Source organism: Phocoena sinus, chromosome 19 (assembly GCF_008692025.1).
Source record: "Phocoena sinus isolate mPhoSin1 chromosome 19, mPhoSin1.pri, whole genome shotgun sequence".
In the NCBI taxonomy this organism is placed as follows: domain Eukaryota; kingdom Metazoa; phylum Chordata; class Mammalia; order Artiodactyla; family Phocoenidae; genus Phocoena; species Phocoena sinus.
The window spans coordinates 11363688-11381899 of NC_045781.1; the positions used below are offsets into that span (position 1 = coordinate 11363688).

At 55.3% G+C, this 18212-nt stretch overlaps 1 protein-coding gene across 3 annotated transcripts in view; it reads left to right on the plus strand.

Moving 5' to 3' along the window:
* The first annotated feature begins 135 nt into the window (after positions 1–135).
* The window catches only part of MEGF8 (multiple EGF like domains 8), a 41903-nt gene continuing 23826 nt past the window's right edge, over positions 136–18212 (plus strand). For 2 of the 3 annotated variants that reach the window (XM_032613190.1, XM_032613192.1), the window contains exons 1-15: positions 136–1090; positions 6024–6187; positions 6428–6634; positions 7480–7660; positions 7742–7830; positions 8430–8845; positions 9286–9431; positions 9560–9682; positions 11761–11915; positions 12252–12371; positions 12714–12858; positions 12941–13104; positions 16613–16813; positions 17208–17408; positions 17855–18091. In XM_032613190.1, coding sequence (XP_032469081.1) covers positions 904–1090; positions 6024–6187; positions 6428–6634; positions 7480–7660; positions 7742–7830; positions 8430–8845; positions 9286–9431; positions 9560–9682; positions 11761–11915; positions 12252–12371; positions 12714–12858; positions 12941–13104; positions 16613–16813; positions 17208–17408; positions 17855–18091 — 2736 coding nt within the window. In that variant the 5' untranslated portion in view covers positions 136–903. The remainder of the gene's footprint in view (positions 1091–6023; positions 6188–6427; positions 6635–7479; positions 7661–7741; positions 7831–8429; positions 8846–9285; positions 9432–9559; positions 9683–11760; positions 11916–12251; positions 12372–12713; positions 12859–12940; positions 13105–16612; positions 16814–17207; positions 17409–17854; positions 18092–18212) is intronic. The other variant, XM_032613191.1, reaches the window with a different exon arrangement.

Sequence of the window (18212 nt, forward strand, 5' to 3'; positions counted from 1 at the left end):
CCGACGGTTCGCTCAGCCACCTGCGCCGGGAGTTCGGGTTAAGATTTTAGCACTGCGCATGTGTGGTTCTCACGTCACTAGCCAAGGAGGTCACTGCTGCGCATGCGTTTAGGAACAAATGGGCGGGGAAGTTTCCGGAAGTCTCCCTCTGTGGAGGGGTGGGATTGGGTGCTTCGCAGTCCTCCCAGGGCCGCTCTGACCTGCGTCTCCGCGACTCTCGCCTCCTTTCCGTAGTGCCTCCCATCGCGGCCACTCGGCCCCCACCCTCTCGCCCTCCAAGCGGGTCTTCCCGGGGCCGCTCTGGCCCGAGCGTCCCTTCATCTTTCTGCTCTGGCTCATCCGGCTCGGAAGGGAGGCGCGGGTGGGTGAGCAAGGGAGTTCGTCTGTGGTGTCCAGGCCTGAGCCCCTGAAGACTGACTCTGCTCTGGGCACCCGCTCGCGCCCCGCCCCTGGCTGGAGGGGCGTCTCTCCCGGAGGACTTTCCGGGCCAGGCCCGGCCCGCACTCTATGTAGGCCCCCGCCGAGCTGTAGAGCCCTTCGCCCACTGGGGACCCAGTGGTCTATAAGGTCCATTTCGGCCTGCAGCGGCTCGTTTATGGGGTCAGCCAGCGTATGGGGGCCCATGCCTATAAGGGACTCCCGTGGCCCCTAGGGGTCTGCCCCGTACGTAACGACCCCATTTACAGGTTTTTCCATGGGTCTATAAGGGCCCACCCCTCGGTTTCCAGAGCCCATCAACAGCGGCGGTTCCCTTCGCGGGGACAGCGACTCCTGGACCACCCTGGTCTACAAGGCCATGTCCCATCTATAGAGGTCGCATTTGCAGGTCTTCAAACCGGGCGGAGGGGCTTCTCCGGGTCTTTAGGACCCGTCCCTCTGTAAGGGTCAGTGCTGGAGGCAGCGATGGCCCTGGGCCGGGCTCTGGCTGCGGCGCTGGCTCTATCTTTTGCCGTGCTGTGGCCACTGTCCCCTGGGGCCCGAGCAGGGGACTGCAAGGGACAGCGGCAAGTGCTGCGGGAGGCGCCAGGCTTCGTGACAGATGGTGCGGGCAACTACAGCGTCAATGGCAATTGCGAGTGGCTCATCGAGGGTGAGTGGGGCCGTGTGGGTCACACACTGGCTGGTGCGCTAATTCATTCATTTGTGCAGTCTTGCATCCGCTCACCGTGTTCCCAGAACCGGTTCTGGTGCAGGCCCTTTGCTCTAAAATGCAGCCAGCCTAGGCCTTGCCTTGGAAGGCCTTGAAGTCTGATGGGGGAGTTGCACACGGACGCAGATGGACAATTACAAGCCAGAAGCATCAGTGAGGGGTGTTCTGAGTAACTGTTAGAAACTCAGGCTCAGAGCCCAACCACCTGGCTTCAAATTTGGGTTCCACTTCTTACTGGCTTTGTGAATTGGGGCAGGTGGCTTCCTTCCTCTGAGGTTCGGCTTTCCCTCCCTGCAAGTATGGATAGTGATAGTATTCCCCTCATAGGGCGGTTGGACTTAAATGAGAACAGGTATTTACTGTGCCTGGCACGTAATAAATGCCCAGTAAATGGTCGTAGGATTATTAGTGTTGTCCTTTTTAAAGTACTTCAATAAAAGCATTTTTTTCAGTCATTCATGTGCCAGACATTGTCTTTGCCTCTGGGACATAGCAGAGACCTCCACAGCCCCAGCAATCCCCGATGACTTGGGGCTTGGAATCCAGTGGGGGAGGCAAACATGTTAACAGACAGTCCAGTCCAGAGTGGTAGGGGCTGTGACAGAGGAACCCCACGGGCCTGGGGAGCCCAGAGGAGGTGCCTGACCTGTTGGGTGGGAGAGAGCAGAGAAGGCTTCCTGGAGGAGATGTCTGAGCTGAGACCTAAAGGACCAATAGGAATCAGCCAGGAGGAGGAGAAAGTCATTCCAGGAAGCGGGAACAGCCTGTGCAAAGGCCCCATCTCTACCCTCCTGGGATCCCAGTCTAGTGGGGGAAACAAACCCACCCCCAGGGAGTGGGAATCCCAGAGATGACATCTGACTTAGCCTGGGCTATACCTGAGACCAGAGGCATGTGCAGGAGAGAGCAAAAGGGCATTCCAGGTAAGGAGAATAGCCTGTGCAAAGGCCTGGAAACAGGAGGATATGATGATTTTGAGGAACTAGAAATCCATATGCTAGGACACAGAATCCAAGAAGACAAACAGTGAGCCAGAGGCTGGAGGGCTGGGAGGAAGCAGGTGGTATAGGACCTTGTGATTTTTTTTTTTTTTTTTTTTGCGGTACGTGGGCCTCTCACTGTTGTGGCCTCCCGTTGCGGAGCACAGGCTCCGGACGCGCAGGCTCAGCGGCCATGGCTCACGGGCCCAGCCGCTCCGCGGCACGTGGGATCTTCCCGGACCGGGGCACGAACCCGTGTTCCCAGCATTGGCAGGCGGACTCTCAACCACTGAGTCACCAGGGAAGCCCTGACCTTGTGATTTTTGAGCTGTGTCCTGAGGGCAATAGGGAGGTGGAAGAGAAATCCAAGGCAGTGGCTGGAGAAGTCCAGGAAGGCTCCCTTGGCAGTGGATGAGGAGCTGGCCTCCAGGGAGAGGTGGGAGTCCCCCAGAGGAGGTCCTCGGCAAAGGCCAGAGATGTGACAGGGTCTGAATCGTGCAGGGCCTCCTTTTGCAGCCTTTGGAGATTAGTCTTTGTCTGGGGACACTGGGCATCTATGGAAGGTTTTGAGCAGGGGAAAGACATGATTTAGTTTACGTTTTAGAAGATCTCTATGGCTGTTGTGTGGGGTATGGATGAAGCATGTTTTTTGGGGATAAGTGTGTTTGTCCCCATCTTGGGGGCCATTCCTGTCTAGGGGGTGAGAAGAGGATGGGAAGTGTGTGTATGTGTTAAGGGTATAAATCATTCTCTGGCCTTTAAGAGCTCCAGCCTGGTTGGGGATGGACACAGACATTCAGCCCCCGGTGTGCTCAGGGCTGAGACGGAAGGAGGTGCAGGGTTGGGTTGCCGGGCCTAGGGGAGTGAGAAGACTCTGCTGGGGGTCACAGAGGAGGAGCCACCAGAGCAGTGTTCTGAAACATGCATAGGAGTTTACCGGGTGAGAAAAGGGAACAGCCTCTAGGAAGACAAAAGAGGGGCTGGTGGGTCTCCGAGCCATGTCTAGGCTTGTCTGGTCTGGCTAAACTTGTTGGCTGGGAGGAGAAGAGGGCACCAGAAGGAGGGGAAGAAGGGCCTTGAATGTCATGCTGAGCAGCTTGACTTTTCTCTTGGGATTGATGGGGAGCCAAAGGGGGATTTTGAGCAGGAGTGGGGCGTCGCTCTCAGGCTGGGTGGGGGGTAGACTGGAGACTTGGTGTGCTAGTCTTGTGGGAGAGGATGAGTTCTGAACTGGGGCAGGAGCTAAGCGGGTGGAGAGGCACGGAGAACACTGAGAGATTTGTGAAGTTTCACCAGTGAGACTTGGGGGACCGATTGGCTGGATGTTGGGGAAAGAAGGAGTCCAGGAGACTACTGGATGCCCCTTGGGCTCCCATCCTTCCCAATGTCCATCACCTCTAAGAGCCAACATGCTCCCCCCATCTATTAAAAAATAAGCAACTGACCCACTTACTTTTGTACCATGTTCACACTTCATCATGCCCAGTCCTCATAACATCCTCGTGAATAAGAGGCATCTGTCTTTGAAAAGCAGGGGCATTTAGGATCAGGTCTCTGTCCAGGATGGCTTGGGGGTTAGGCCCATGTTGGGCAGAAACAGGAGGACTTGAACTTAAGGTGGAACTTGGGGAAGGCAGATGGTGAGCCGGCCCCTGGTGGGCACTTGGCAAAGATGTGCTTGCTGTGATTCTAGGAACAGAGCTTTATAGTTTGGTTGAGGCTGGTAAGAGTCGGGGAGGTCTGGTTGCCTGGCCTGGCTGAATTGTTCTGCGTTCTCCAGACCACAGCTCGGGGTCTATGTGTGATGTTCTTGCGGGCTCTGGCCAGAGCCTGAGGGAGAGCTGCCAACTTCAGTATTCTGTCTTGTGCATCTCTTCCTTCCTTCATCCAGTATTTCCTGAGCCCTTGCTCAATACCAGGCCCCGTGCTGGGCAATGTCGGGGAGGGATCCCCAAGATGAGTAGGCCCAGGCCCTGTCCTGTGGGCCTCCTAGGCTGCAGGGGAGACACACCTGGACACAGGTGGTCCTGGCCCAGAGGAATGAAGGTCGTATTGGAAAGTGAGAACCTAGAGGGGCACCTAACCCAGCCCGGGGGCATCAGGGAAGGCTTCTTGGCGAAGGTGGGGAAGTTTGCTGGCAGGAAGGGAGAATGTGCTCTAGACAGAGAGAGGAACTTCTGCACAGGCCCAGCTCCTGATAGAGCTGTAAGCCGTGGGGTGATGTGAGACTAGTTGAGACTCCAAACACCAGGTTAGGGAGCTGGACTTTCTCCTGGAGATGGTAGGGAGCCATGGAGGGCTTTTGAGCAAGGGAGGGTAAGGGCCAGATGTCGAGCTGGGGAGATCCCTCAGGGACCCATGTCAGCACAGGCCACGAAGGAGGCTGGATCAGTGGTCCTGCTGAGGGAGGACAAGGCCTGGGCTGGCATGTTAGAGTCACCATCTGGGATCTTCATACCAGCCTTGATGGCTGAGGAGAATTATCCCCATTTTACATCAAGGAAACTGAGGCCCAGAGAGCCCATGGAACTGGCGCAAGATCCCACAGCTCGTGAATAGTGGACGAGCATCTCCAGTAGGCAGATGGGGGTACTGAGGAGCATGGGTAAAGGGGCTGGCCTAGGGTCAGGAGCAGAGCTGGAACCCAGGTCTCCTAGTCTCCCTAGCCCACAAGCCTTCCCTGAGCCCCTAGTGGGAGATGTGGGATGAGAGAACCTTCTGCAACCAGGACCTGGCAGAGAGCAGGAAGAGCGACAGTGCTAGGCCCTACCATAAGCACTTTAGGTGCGTTATCCATTATGGCCTCCCATGCGGTCGCAGTCAGACCAGTGGGGACTGCAGTCATCTGAACACTCACCTGGGCCGGGCGTCCAAGAAGGCTCCCTCCCAGGGAGCGTTGATGCCGGCTGTCAGCTGGAAGCTCAGCTGGGACGCCTACGCATGGCCCCTCCATGTGACTTTTCATAGCATGACAGCTGGGTTCTGAGAAGGAGTATTCTACGAGGCCCAGGTAAAAATTGCAGGCTTCCTCTGATCTAGCCTCGGAAGTCCCAGAGCATCACTTCTGGTTTGTATTGGCCAAGCTAGTCTCTGAGGCTCTTGCAGATACAAGGGGCTGGGAGTCAGCCATCATCTCCTGATGGGATTAGTGGCCAAGAAGTATGAATCGACCATAGTGATTATATCCCTATTTTACGGATGAAGAAACAGATCCAGAGAGGTTAGCTGACTTGCCCAAGGTCACACAGCTAGTGGCTAGTAAGTGGCAGAGCCAAGATTGGAGCCCAGGCGGTCTGGCTCCAGAGTCTGTGCCCTTAGCTACTATTCAATACAATAAACAGAGAGAAGAGACCCTGGGTGGGGGCAGAGAGGAGCTGTTGTGCTCCAAGTTTCAGTCTTTGGCCAGGGGGAAGAAAGGGACCTCTTCCCCTAGAGCTCTGTTGAACCTGGAACAGAGGACCCTCACAGAGGCCCTTTTCCATCTGGGAGTATGCCTCTCTGCTCACGCCTGGACTGACCCTCAGGCTTGGGCATGTCTGAGGCTCAAGAATAAATGGGAAGTTCTGTGTGACCACTGGGATGGGGTTCTTCTCTCTGCACTTCAGTTTCCCCATCTGAATAGTAGGCGGTGTTTGGCCTGATCTCAGGGGTCCTTTCCAGGGATGATACTGTAATTTCTTCTTTGAGCTTCTGTCCCTCTTGCTGTCACAGCTCTGACCTCCCTGGGCTGGGAGCCTGGGAGCCCCTTGAAGGCAAGGCCCAGGTCTGACTCAGCTTTGGGCCCCCATCCCAGTGTTACGAGGAGTAGGCCTTGGTGTTTGTGGGGGGCGCTGCGTGGAGGCATGGGGAGAGGGTCCGCATCTGAGCCTGGCCCACCTGTTCTCACTGCTCAGCCCCGAGCTCCCAGTACCGGATCCTGTTGGACTTCCTTTTCCTGGACACGGAATGCACGTATGACTACCTGTTCGTGTATGATGGTGACTCCCCCCGCGGGCCCCTGCTTGCCAGTCTGAGTGGGAGCACCCGGCCTCCGCCCATTGAGGCTTCCTCAGGCAAGGTTGGTGGGGCCTGGCCGCAGGGCTGTGGCTGGAGGATCTGAGTGGAGTGTGCAGGACGGGGGTTAGATACACAGAGGGAAACAAAAGGCGGGGGGACTTGACATCAGTCAGAAGGATAGAGGGACAAAGAGAGGTGGAGAGAGACAAAGAAAGGAGGCGGGGACCCCAGGGTGGGGTGGGGGCAGGGGTGGACCCTCTCCCAGTCCCGCCCCAGAGCCCCACCCACCTTGTGCCTCCAGATGCTGCTGCACCTCTTCAGCGATGCCAACTACAACCTGCTGGGCTTCAACGCCTCGTTCCGCTTCTCCCTGTGCCCCGGGGGCTGCTACAGCCATGGGCAGTGCCAGCCCCCAGGGGTGTGTGTCTGTGAGCCGGGCTGGGGGGGCCCTGACTGCAGCCTGCAGGAGTGCCCAGCCTACTGTGGCAGCCATGGCACCTGCGCCTCGGTGAGCCTGCCCCCAGCTGTGTCCCCCTGGGGCCCTGCCCTGTGATCACAGCCACCGCTCCCATGTCCTAGACCTGACTCTGCCCCTGCCTGAAACAACCCCTGCCATCCCATCCTCTCCCATGATGCTGACCCCGCCAGGGACCCTGCTCCCTCCTACAGTTCTCCCTCTCCTTCCAGATCGCACTCCCCAACCTGTTACTCCACTTCCACTCCACCTTCACTGGGGGCCCCTCCTCTGCCTGAGCTCACTCCCAACCTCACCTGTAGCCCACTTCTCACCTGTGAACCTACCTGCCTTCCTCGTGCCAGGCCCGACTCCACCCTCACACCCAGCCGCTCTGTCTGGCCTTGGGCCCCCAGCCATGATTTCTGACTTTTGACCGCTGACCTTGGGCCTAAACCATGCATATCCAGCTTTGGGCCTGGGTCACGCCTTGAGCCCTCCCTGCCTTGACCTCCCCGGATCTGAGCTCTTCCAGCCCAGGCCGACATTGACTCCATCAGTATTTTTTTCTCCAACCTGTCTTTCTGTCTTGTCCTCATTTTCCTTTCTGGGTCTTTTTCTTTTTCCTTTCCCTTTTTCTGTTGGTCTGTCTTCGTTTCTCCTCTTCTCTGCCTCCCTCTGATTGTGTCTCTGTGTCCATCTCTTCCTCTGTCTGTTGGCCTCTCTCCTTCCTGTCTCTTTCTTCGCCTCTCTGTCTTTTATTTTTCCATCCTCTCCTTTCCTATTCATCTCTCTCCTCCGTTTTGCTCCATCTGTCTCGCTCTGGCTCTCTCTCTGCTCCCTGTCTGTTTCTTTCTCTCTCTTTCTCTTTCCCTGCCTTTGTGCCCCCTTCCCTCCAGCCCCTGGGACCATGCGTCTGTGAGCCTGGTTTCCTGGGACGCGCCTGTGACCTGCACCTGTGGGAGAACCAGGGGGCTGGCTGGTGGCACAACGTGAGTGCCGGGGACCCCGCCTTCTCCGCCCGTATCGGGGCGGCTGGTGCCTTCCTGTCCCCACCGGGGCTGCTGGCTGTTTTCGGAGGTAAGCAGATGGGATATGAGTCTGGGGTCTAGAGGCCTGGCAGCCTGTGGCCAGGGCCTGAGACTGTCCACCTCTCCACAGGCCAGGACCTCAACAGGGCCCTGGGTGACCTCGTCCTGTACAACTTCTCTGCCAACACCTGGGAGCGCTGGGACCTGAGTCCTGCCCCGGTATGGACCCCACCTCTGCACTGCCTGGAGGTGCCTGTTCACTCTGTCAGACCCAGCCAGGGCGCCCCAGAGCGACCCCATCACCCCGCACACCCCTAACTCCCGCAGTGTGATACATGACCACCTACACCTCCCCCTTCTGCTTTTCTGTCTTTGATTATCTTTCTTCTTCGTTTATCTGCCTTTCTGCATCTTACCTTTCTGTGTGTCTCCTGTCTCTCTTGGTCCATCTTTCGGTTTTTGTTTCTGACTCTTGGTCGTCTGGTCTCTCTCGGTCTCTGTGTCTCCTTCTCTCTGGGTTATACCTCTTACTCTCTCTACTGGTCTCTGTCATTTCTCCCTGACTCCGCCTTCTCTTATCGTGTTTCTCTGTCACACCTCTCTTTTTATTCGCATGTGTCTGTCTTTCTGGGTCCGTCTCTCTTCTCTTCTCTCTTTGCATGTCTCTGTCTTTATCTCTGCCCCTCTCTCACCTTCTCTTTCTCTGTATCTCTGTCTCTCCATCTTGCCCTGTCTCTGCATCTCTCTCTGTCTTTCTCTTTCTCTGTGTCACCATCTGTTTCCCTCTCCATCTCCGTCTCCTGGTCTCTTCCTCACAGGCTGCCCGTCACTCCCACGTGGCTGTGGCTTGGGCCGGCTCCCTCGTGCTGATGGGTGGTGAGTTGGCTGACGGCTCCCTCACCAGTGACGTTTGGGCCTTTAGCCCGCTGGGTGGTGGCCACTGGGAGCTTCTGGCACCAGCTGCTTCCAGTTCCTCAGGGCCGCCAGGCCTGGCAGGTCACGCAGCAGCCCTAGTGGACAGCATCTGGCTCTATGTGTCTGGTGGCCGCACCCAGCACGACCTCTTCTCCTCTGGCCTCTTCCGTTTCCGCCTCGACAGCACCAGTGGGGGCTACTGGGAGCAGGTGATTCCGGCAGGTGGGAGGCCCCCTGCCGCCACTGGCCATTCCATGGTGTTCCATGCCCCGTCACGTGCCCTGCTGGTTCACGGTGGACACCGGCCCTCCACTGCCCGGTGAGTCACCTGCCCCACAACCCATGCCTTGCAGGGCCAGGCCTGGCCTAACACCCTGGGCCTTTATGCTTTAACGGTCTTTGCCCACTGATAGACCCCTGCAGTCATTCAGTCACCCCGTCTGTCATTCGTTCACTCATTTGTTTATTCACTCATTTACTCCCCGACTCACGCATTCTCTAGTCTGTCATTCAATCTCTTGGTCACTTGCTTCCCTGCGCACTCCCACTCATCCAGTCATTTAACCAACCCCTGCTTGGTGTCTAGCCCTGGCTAGATTATGCAGGGAACCCAGAGATCAATGAAACCTGGGTCCTGCCCATGAGGAGCTTCTAGTTCTGAGGGGATATAAATCCAGTAAAGCCAGTCTCAACTGTGGGCCCAGAGGAGGGAGAGAGGTCCTTCCTGCCTCAAGCTTCTCCTCTTCCCCTCCCCGACAGGTTCTCTGTGCGGGTGAACTCCACCGAGCTCTTCCACGTGGATCGGCGCGTGTGGACCACCCTGAAGGGCCGGGATGGGCTTCAGGGCCCACGGGAGCGGGCCTTTCACACAGCCAGTGTCCTGGGCAACTACATGGTGGTCTACGGTGAGGAGGCTCCCCGATCCCACCTACCTGCCTGCCTGCCAGGGGCCCAAGGCTGAGCTGAGGCTCCCTGCAGGGGTGTCCTCATCTCCCCCAGGCTTGCCAGCTGTGCCCCTTTCCTCCTTTCCCAGGGGGCAACGTGCACACCCATTACCAGGAGGAAAAGTGCTATGAAGATGGCATCTTCTTCTACCACCTTGGCTGCCATCAGTGGGTGTCAGGGGCCGAGCTTGCCCCTCCAGGAACTCCTGAGGGTGAGTGGCCCCCCTGTTTCCATGAGGGGCTCCTGAGGGTCACGCTTGCTCCCACAGTGATACTGGGCTTTGGGAAGGAGCCACCCCGGTCGTTGTTGGGGTGAGCCCAACATCCTATCGGAGCTGGCCTCAGCAGGCACACCTGCACTAGAGATAGGACCAGGGCATTGTTGCTATGGAGATGGGAGACATTTTCAGAAGCATCAGATCTAGGTTCCAATCCAGGTTTTGCCAATTATCAGCTGTCCCAGGGGACTGCCTACAAAGAAGTAACTTTTTCAAGGTCACACAGTGGGCAAGTGGCAGAACCAGGATGGCCATTCCTAAACAACCTTTTGTACAAAAACCATCATTTAATCTCTCTGCACCTCAACTTTCCCCTCTGTAAAATGTAACAACACTTAAACCACTGGGCTGTTGTGAGAATAAATTGAGTAAAATGAAGTGAAGAAAGAAGACAGTCCAGTGAAGGGCCCAACACATTGTCCTAATAGTGCAAGGCCAGAGGGCTCACCTGGAGGGAGTGTGGAGAAGCCTTTCAAGCTCATTAGATCAGAGACTGCTTTGTGAATGGGAAGAAAGTCACAGGCCCTCTCCTCAGAAAGACACTTGTGTGCACAAATTGGGCATATCCTTTCATGGGACTGTGGACTTCCCAGAGGCCCATCTGTTCTCCCCACCCTTCTGAACAGAAGAGTGAGGACAAAGGACAAACATAAAACAAGGGACAGTAACATTTAAGGGGTGGGCAAGAGGAAGGGTCCCCAAGGAATCCTGTTTGACCATCAGGAATGGGGCTTCCCTGGTGGCCCAGTGGTTAAGACTCCACGCTCCCAAGGCAGGGGGCCCGGGTTCGATCCCTGGTCAGAGAACTAGATCCCACATGCATGCTGCAACTAGGAGTTTGCATGCCACAACGAAGGAGCCGGCGAGCCACAACTAAGGAGCCCGCTGCAACTGAGACCCAGCCCAACCAAATAAATAAATAAATAATAATAAAAAAAAAGGAATAAAGCCTTAGCCTAGCATTGGAGGCCTCCAATCCAGGGCTCCACTTCTTCTCCTGTCCCTCCTTCAGACCCCTTCACTGGGTAGGCCAGAGTGTGAGGTTTCTGGAGGCCTCCTCCTTCTTTGTAGATTTTGATCCCCTGAGCCAAGTCCCATACACTTACAGAGCATACGGGTCAGTAAGAGTGTGAGGGAGTCACCAATCACTGACCACTTACCCGTCAGTCAGGACTCTTGGTTGTAAGTGACAGAAACCCCACCCGACCAGCTTAAGCAAAAAGAAGAATTTCTTGACTCACTTGAGTGAAAACTGGCTGCAGGCTGGCCTGGATCCAGGTGCTCACATAATGGCATGAGCCATTTCTCTCCCCAGTTCTCAGCTGGATTTCCTTCATTCTGTAGCAGGTTTGCCTTTTGTAGATGGTCACCAGCAGCTCTGGGATTATATCCTACCCCTTTAAAATGCCCAGAGGGAAGACAGTACCTTTTTCCCAAGAATTGTAGCAATTGGGTCCCCTCCCTGAACTAGTCACTGACTCTGATAGGCCTGGGCTCAAGCCCTGCTGCTGCTAGAGGCAGGGACAGCTCGACTTGAGCCTTGTGGACTGTGGGTGGGAGGGTTGGTTTTCCAGAGGACAGTCAGAGGCTGTCACCAGAAGGGAGGCTGGTGTCAGACAGACAACAACAGGTGACAGCCGGGCGGCCTGCCTCACTGCTCCCCGAGAGCAAGGTTCCATGCACGGAGGAGGAAACCAAGACTCAGAGAAGTCAGGTCTCCTGCCCAAGGCCACACAGCTAGTCAGTAGTTGATCCATGATTTGAAAGCAAGGAAATGGTAGATCCAGGATTTGACCCCAAAGATCATGCTCTGTCTGGAAGGTGACTTGGGCAGCAGCGTGGGAGCTCCAGGAGGTGAGAGAGCTAGGACTAGAGCAGGGCCAGGCAGGCGGGGAGGGTTTCCTTGGGCAAGTGGGGTTGAGGCATAGCAGAGTCAGGGGTGGTCCTCAAGGTGGGAGCCACGAAGGGGGGATGGGGGGTCACATGTCCTCGGGGCGTCTGTATTCTCCTAGGCCGAGCAGCACCTCCCAGTGGTCGGTACTCACATGTGGCGGCTGTGCTTGGTGGCAGCGTCCTGTTGGTGGCAGGGGGGTACAGTGGCCGGCCCCGTGGGGACTTGATGGCCTACAAGGTGCCTCCCTTTGTGTTCCAGGCGCCTGCTCCAGACGTGAGCACTGGGGTGATAGGGAGAGGGTGGCTGGGGAGGAGGTAGCATGTTTCCCATGGTTAAGGGAGGAAGTTGGGGGGCGTCCCTGGGAGAAGGAGGGGAGGTCCCTAGGGCCGTGAGAGAAGGGAGGTCAGTCCCCAGGTCCAAGGGAGGAGGAATGGTGGTCCCTGGAGCTGAGGGCAGAGGGGCAGTGGTCCCTGGGGCTGGGGGAGAAGTGGACAGGGGTCCTCAACGTTCTGAGCAGTTGGGGTTCCCTGGGCTCATCAAAGTGAGCGAGGACGTGGGAGCAGGCCCCAGGTCTGAGGCGCCCCCTCCTCCCTGCCCATCTCTCTACAGTACCACCTGGACTATTGCTCCATGTACACGGACCACAGCGTATGCTCCCGAGACCCTGAATGCAGTTGGTGTCAGGGAGCCTGCCAAGCTGCCCCGCCTCCTGGGACTCCCTCGGGGGCCGTGAGTGACTGTCCTAGTACTCTGCCCCTTAGCACGGAGACCTGGTCCTCCGTGTCTTCTTCTGCCCAGACCTGCGCTTGGGAGACTCATTTTCACACCTAAGATCGGCATTCCTGACTACTGACCCTTGAACCTTTGACCCTCTTCCCGATCCTTTTGAACTTATGTCTCTGTCCCTGGATCCCCCACCCCTGTCCTCTTGATCTTTCTCATTCCAACCCAGCTTTCAATTCCCTTCTCCAATCCCCTGACCTTTCCGCCCCAAGCCTCCTGAATCCACAGCTTTTCCCAGGTCCCTTAAGCCCCAGTGGATAGTGACACCTGTCTTTCCCCTCTCTGCAGTGTCCGGCTGCCAGCTGCCTGGGCCTGGGCCGCCTCCTGGGTGACTGCCAGGCCTGTCTGGCTTTCAGCAGCACCGCCGCTCCTCCCCGGGGGCCCGGCGCCCTGGGCTGGTGCGTACACAATGAGAGCTGCCTCCCTCGGCCTGGTGAGTGTCCGGTGGCATTGTGGGAGGGGGCAGCATAGCACCCCACACCAACCCCCATCTCCCGACCCTCCTGTCCTCACAGAGCAGGCCCGCTGCCGAGGGGAGCAGATCTCAGGCACCGTGGGCTGGTGGGGGCCCGTACCTGTCTTCGTTACCTCCCTGGAGGCCTGTGTCACCCAGAGCTTCCTGCCTGGCCTGCACCTGCTCACCTTCCAACAGCCGCCCAATGCCTCCCAGCCTGACAAGGTGGGGAGCCAGGGGATGGGGCCCAGTGTGGAGTGTTGAAGGGCTTGGTCTTAGAGTTTTCATTTTTCAAATGGATCTTTATCACTCTTGCGTTTGCCCCCTAAGTCTTTACATGCAAGGGTCTGATTTTCCTTATTGGCCTAAGAAAAGTCTTAACTGTGGTGAAATGCACATAACATAAAACTTACCATTAGTGACATGTATCACCTTCGCAATTCTGTGCAACTACCACCACTCTCTAGCTCAAGAACATTTTTTTTTTTTTTTGGCTGCACCTTGCAGCATTCAGGATCCTAGTTCCCCAACCAGGGATGGAACCCGCGCCCCTGTGGTGGAAGCGCAGAGCCCTAACCACTGGACCACCAGGGAAGTCCCCAGAACTTTTTTTTTTTTTTTTTTCTTAAGCTGCTCGGGGTCTTAATTGTGACCCATGGGATCTTCGTTGAGGCATGTTTTTTGTTTGTTTGTTTTGTTTTACATTTATTTATTTTATTTTTATTTTTTAAAAATATTTTGGCTGCGTTGGGTCTTTGTTGCTGCACGTGGGCTTTCTCTAGTTGCGGCGAGCGGGGCTACTCTTTGTTGCGGTAATCAGGCTTCTCACTGCGGTGGCTTCTGTTGTTGCGGAGCACGGGCTCTAGGCGCGCAGGCTTCAGTAGTTGTGGCTCACAGGCTCTAGAGCACAGGCTCAGTAGTTGTGGCGCACGGGCTTATTTGCTCTGTGGCATGTGGGACCTTCCCGAACCAGGGCGTGAACCCGTGTCCCCTGCATTGGCAGGTGGATTCTTAACCACTGCACCACCAGGGAAGCCCTGTTTTTTTGTTTTTAGTTGCAGAATGTGAACTCTTAGTTGCGGCATTCATGTGGGATCTAGTTCCCCGACCAGGGATTGAACCCAGGCCCCCTGCACTGGGACCATGGAGTCTTACTCACCAGACCACTGGGAATTTGCCCCCCCAGAACATTTTTATAACCCCAAAAGGAGACCCCAGATCCATTAAGTAATCACTCTCCATTCCCCTCTCCCCTTGGCCCCTGGCAACCACTAACCTTTTTCTTTTTCTGTATTTGGATTTGTTAGCTCTGGATAGGTCATATAAATGGAATCGTATAATACATGGCCTTTTGTGTGTGACTCCATTCACTCAGCATAATGTTTTCAAGGCTCCTCTGTGTTGTGGCATGTGTCAGAACTTTGTTCAGTTTTTAAAAAAATATTTATTTATTTAGCTGTGTCAGGTCTTAGTTGTGGCACATGGTATCTTTAGTTGCAGCATGAGGGATCTTTAGTTGCAGCATGCAAACTCTTAGTTGCGACCTGTGGGATCTAGTTCCCTGACCAGGAGTAGAACCCGGGCTCCTTCCATTGGGAGCACAGAGCCTTAGCTACTGGACCACCAGGGAAGTCCCAGAACTTCGTTCCTTTTTATGGCTGAATAACATTCCATTGTATGGCCATGCCATGTCCATTCATCAGCTGATAACATTTGGGTTGTTTACACCTGTTGGCAAGTTTTTCTTTTTTAAAAAAATATTTTATTTATTTATTTATTTATTGGCTCTGTCGGGTCTTAGTTGTGGCACGTGGAATCTTTCGTAGTGTCGAGGGGGCTCTTTGTTGCGGTGTGCGGGCTTCTCTCTAGTTGTAATGTACGGGCTTCATAGCACATGGGCTCTATAGCCCACGGCATGTGGCATGAGGGCTCTCTAGTTGTGGCGCATGGGATTAGTTGCCCTGAGGCATGTGGGATCTTAGTTCCCCAGCCAGGGATTGAACTGGTGTCCCCTGCATTGCAAGACAGATTCTTAACCACTGGACCACCAGGGAAGTCCCTTTTTTTTTTTTTTTTAATTGAGGTATAATTGACAAACAACCTTATATTAGTTTTAAGTGTACAACATAATGAATTGATATTTGCAAATATTGCAATGAAAACCTATTTTCAGTATGAGTGGAATTGCTGGGGTAATCCTATGGTTAACTTATTGAGGAATCATCAAAGTGTTTTCCACAGTGGTTCCTTATTAATTTAAAAAATAGGTATTATAGTCACATGGTTCAAAAGCCATAACAATGGGGACTTCCCTGGCATCCAGTGGTTAAGGCTCTGAGCTTCCAATTCAGGGGACAAGGGTTCGACCACTGGTCGGGGAGCTAAGATCGCACATGCCGTGCAGTGTGGCTAAAAAAAATAAAATAAAATAGAATAAATGAATCCTATATAGTTAAAAACAAAAACAACAACACAAAAAAAACTCCACAACAGTGTAAAAAGTTGTTGAGTGAAAAGTCTCTTCCATCTACCCAGTCCTCACCCCTCAGTGTGGGAAGCTGGCCTCAGCATCCCCCTAACTCAAGACCACCCTAACTCTCCCCAGATCTATTTGGATTTCTTATATATCCTTCCGCTGTTTACCTATTCAAATACAAGTAAATGTGACATTTAATTATTTTTCTTTTTTGCACCAAAAGTAATATATTATCTACACTGTACTACCACTTCCCTTTTTTTCTTTTTTCTTTTTTTTTTTTTTTTTTTTTGCGGTACGCGGGCCTCTCACTGCTGTGGCCTCTCCCGTTGTGGAGCGCAGGCTCAGCGGCCATGGCTCACGGGCCCAGCCGCTCCACGGCACGTGGGATCCTCCCAGACCGGGGCACGAACCCGCGTCCCCTGCATCGGCAGGCGGACTCTCAACCACTGCGCCACCAGGGAAGCCCCTTCTTTTTTTTTTGTCTTTTTGGTGGTGGTGTTGTTTTCTCATTCTCCTTTTTTTTCTTAACGTATCCCGGCAAGCTTCCCATAACAGAACTTAGGAAACATCCTCTTTTTTTTTTTTTTTTTTAACAGCTTCATAATGTTCCATTTACATTCTGATGCCGTAGTGTTACAGTTTATTTAAACAGTCTCCCATGATGAACACTTGGGTTGCTCCACTCTTTTACAATTACAAGAACACATGCTGGCAGTAAATCATGAAGTATATGCATCGCTTCAAACGTTGGATTTGGATCTGGGCTCTTTTTTTTTTTTTAAACATATATACTGGTTCATTATATAACAAAGAACATGGTACATAGGATGAGGTCCAGAAGGGGCCTGAGCTTCTGTCCCTGTGGAGTTGGGGTGTGACACCCTCCTGGCACATGTATGTGTTTACTAATCTGGAAGGTCTCCAAGCCCCCTAGTTAAGGGGTCTGGACTCCTAAGGGCTTAGGTGGAAAGATGGGGTGTTGAGGAAGAAGATGCTGAAAGGTCCAGGGTCTTGGAGTTTAATGAGAGGTGGAGATGAGCAGGGGCTGTCTGAGTCGGAGTCCCAACTCTTCTCCCAGAGTAACCGTGGGCGAGCTATCCCCCCTGCTTCTGGCCTCAGTCTCCCATTTAGTAAACTAGGAAAGGAGATTGGGTTGCCTGGTCTTTTCTAGCTCTGATGTGGCTGGAGAGGTGTGAGGACCATGGGGCGATGCAGAGAGGTCCTCATGCACGCCTCCCTCCTTGGCTGGCACAGGTCTTGATTGTCCGCAGTACGACCATCACCCTGACACCTAGCTCAGAGACCGACGTGTCCGTGGTCTACCGTGGCTTCATCCACCCACTGCTGCCAGGAGGGCCTGGAGGGCCAGGGGCTGAGGACGTGGCCGTGTGGGCCCGGGCCCAGCGCCTGCACGTACTGGCCCGGATGGCCCGTGGCCCTGACACAGAAAACATGGTGAGGGTGCCTGGGACATGCAGGGGGCTGTTTATGGTAAATATGGGGGCTTGGATGTGTGGTGGGGAGGAGGAATGGGGAGAAGTCAGAGGCGTGGGATCTATCCTTAGTGACGGAAGGGTCCTGGGGTTTTCAGTTGTGAACAGAACTGGGTGGGGGGCGGATTTTGAAGAAAGGGGAAGGTCTGAGTTACCAAGTCAGACTCCCCTGAGGAGGACGTGGGTTGCTGGGAGGTTTAGGGGTGCTTGGAGGTTTTGGGGGTCTAAGAAACTCTGAGGCCCTCCTGGGAAGAGGAGGGGTGGGCGCTAGGTGGGTTTGGGTCTCTTGGGGGTTTCAGGGGTCAGTGTGGGTGGAAAGTTCTGAGGCCCCTGTCTGCCCCTCACCCCTACTTCAGGAGGAGGTAGGGCGCTGGGTGGCTCAGCAGGAGAAGGAGACGAGGCGCCTGCAGCGTCCAGGGTCCGCTCGCCTCTTCCCACTGCCTGGCCGGGGCCACAAGTACGCGGTAGAGATCCGGGGCCAGCTGAACGGCTCAGCGGGCCCTGGACACAGCGAGCTCACCCTGCTGTGGGACCGGACTGGCGTGCCAGGTGGCAGCGTGAGTACCCAGGTCCCCGGCTCTGACCCTGCCCCAGCCCCTGGCCTCAGATGCCCTGGGCCACAAACTAACTCCCTTGACCCTGACCTCTTACTCCTTGACTCTTGAACTCTGGGCCTCACCTTGAACCCCCCCTGGACCCCAACATCTGACCCCCAGAGTCTGACCTGATCTCGTATTCTGACCCCTGCCCACGTCTCTGACTCCTCCTGCCCTGATCTTGCTGACCCTGACCTCTGCCCTCCATACTTTGACCTCTCATCTCTGGATTTTCTCAAACCCTGATCCCCTTTTGTCTGCTGATGTCCTAAATCCTGACTTTCTACGGGCCTGAGTTCTCAACCTTGTCTCCAGACGCTTAAGTCTTTAGCTCCAAACTCTAATCCCTATCCCAAACCTTGACGTGGAGCGTGGAGCCCCGACCCTCATGTGACCCCCGCCCCCAGGAGATCTCCTTCTTCTTCCTGGAGCCCTACCGCTCGTCGGCCTGCGCCTCCTACCCCTCCTGCCTGGGCTGCTTGGCGGACCAGGGCTGCGGCTGGTGCCTGGCCAGTGCGACCTGCCACCTGCGCCAGAGCGGGGCCCACTGCGGGGACCGCGGGGCTGGTGGCTCCCTGCTGGTGCTGGTGCCTGCCCTCTGCCCACTCTGTGAGGAGCATCGAGACTGCCACGCCTGCACCCAGGTGCCCACCAGGCCACAGCGGGGAGGGCTCGGCACGAAGTCAGCCAAAGCAGGCGACTGAGCAAGGGGGTGGGCCCCCCAGAGCTGGCACGGGTAGCCGAGGGGCCCTGTGGGCGGCGGCG